The sequence below is a fragment of the Calidris pugnax genome, unplaced genomic scaffold, assembly GCF_001431845.1.
Source record: "Calidris pugnax isolate Ruff unplaced genomic scaffold, ASM143184v1 scaffold8, whole genome shotgun sequence".
In the NCBI taxonomy this organism is placed as follows: domain Eukaryota; kingdom Metazoa; phylum Chordata; class Aves; order Charadriiformes; family Scolopacidae; genus Calidris; species Calidris pugnax.
In genome coordinates, this window is record NW_015090830.1 from 21,449,419 (window position 1) to 21,449,916 (window position 498).

General features: G+C 76.3%; 2 protein-coding genes across 2 annotated transcripts in view; both read right to left on the minus strand.

Annotated features, from left to right (window-relative positions):
• Positions 1-153, minus strand: part of NOL7 (nucleolar protein 7) — a 4,384-nt gene extending 4,231 nt beyond the window's left edge. The window contains exon 1 of the mRNA XM_014940882.1: positions 1-153. This exon is cut by the window's left edge and continues 6 nt beyond it. Within this exon, the coding sequence (XP_014796368.1) occupies positions 1-136 (136 nt within the window). The 5' untranslated portion in view covers positions 137-153.
• Positions 154-362: 209 nt separating this feature from the next.
• Positions 363-498, minus strand: part of SIRT5 (sirtuin 5) — a 9,835-nt gene continuing 9,699 nt past the window's right edge. The window contains exon 10 of the mRNA XM_014940785.1: positions 363-454. Coding sequence (XP_014796271.1) covers positions 363-454 — 92 coding nt within the window. The remainder of the gene's footprint in view (positions 455-498) is intronic.

Genomic DNA, 498 nt, shown 5'->3' on the forward strand with positions numbered 1-498 from the left:
CAGCCGCCTCTCTCGCCGCGCCGAAGGACACCTCCTCCGGGGCCTCGTCCTCCGAGGAGGCCGGGCTGAGGTGAGCGGCGGGCGGACCGCGTTTCCCCCGCGCCGCCGCCGCCATCCCTTTCTTCCGCGGCGCCATTTTCCCCCTCACACCGCCCTCCCGCCCTGCCCCGGAAGCGCTTCCCGCCTTCCGCCCCTGTGGGGGACGCCCCGCACCACGCCCCCGCGCGCCACGCCCCCCCACCCCGCCCTCGCGCCCAACGGCTTCCAACCGTTTCCAACCGCCGCCCGCGCGCGCAGACACAGGAGGCCTCAGAGAGCGGCGGCCGCTTGAGCTTGTCGGCGGCGGGGCCTGAGCCGCTGGGTTATTGCCGCGTGGGGAAGGGGGACAGCCCGGCCGCACCCGCCGCCTCCCCTCCACCCACACCCCCCACCCCGGCCTTTCCCTCGGCGGTGGCTGGAGGGGCTCAGGAGATGATCTCCGTCTCGTGGCGGGGCCGC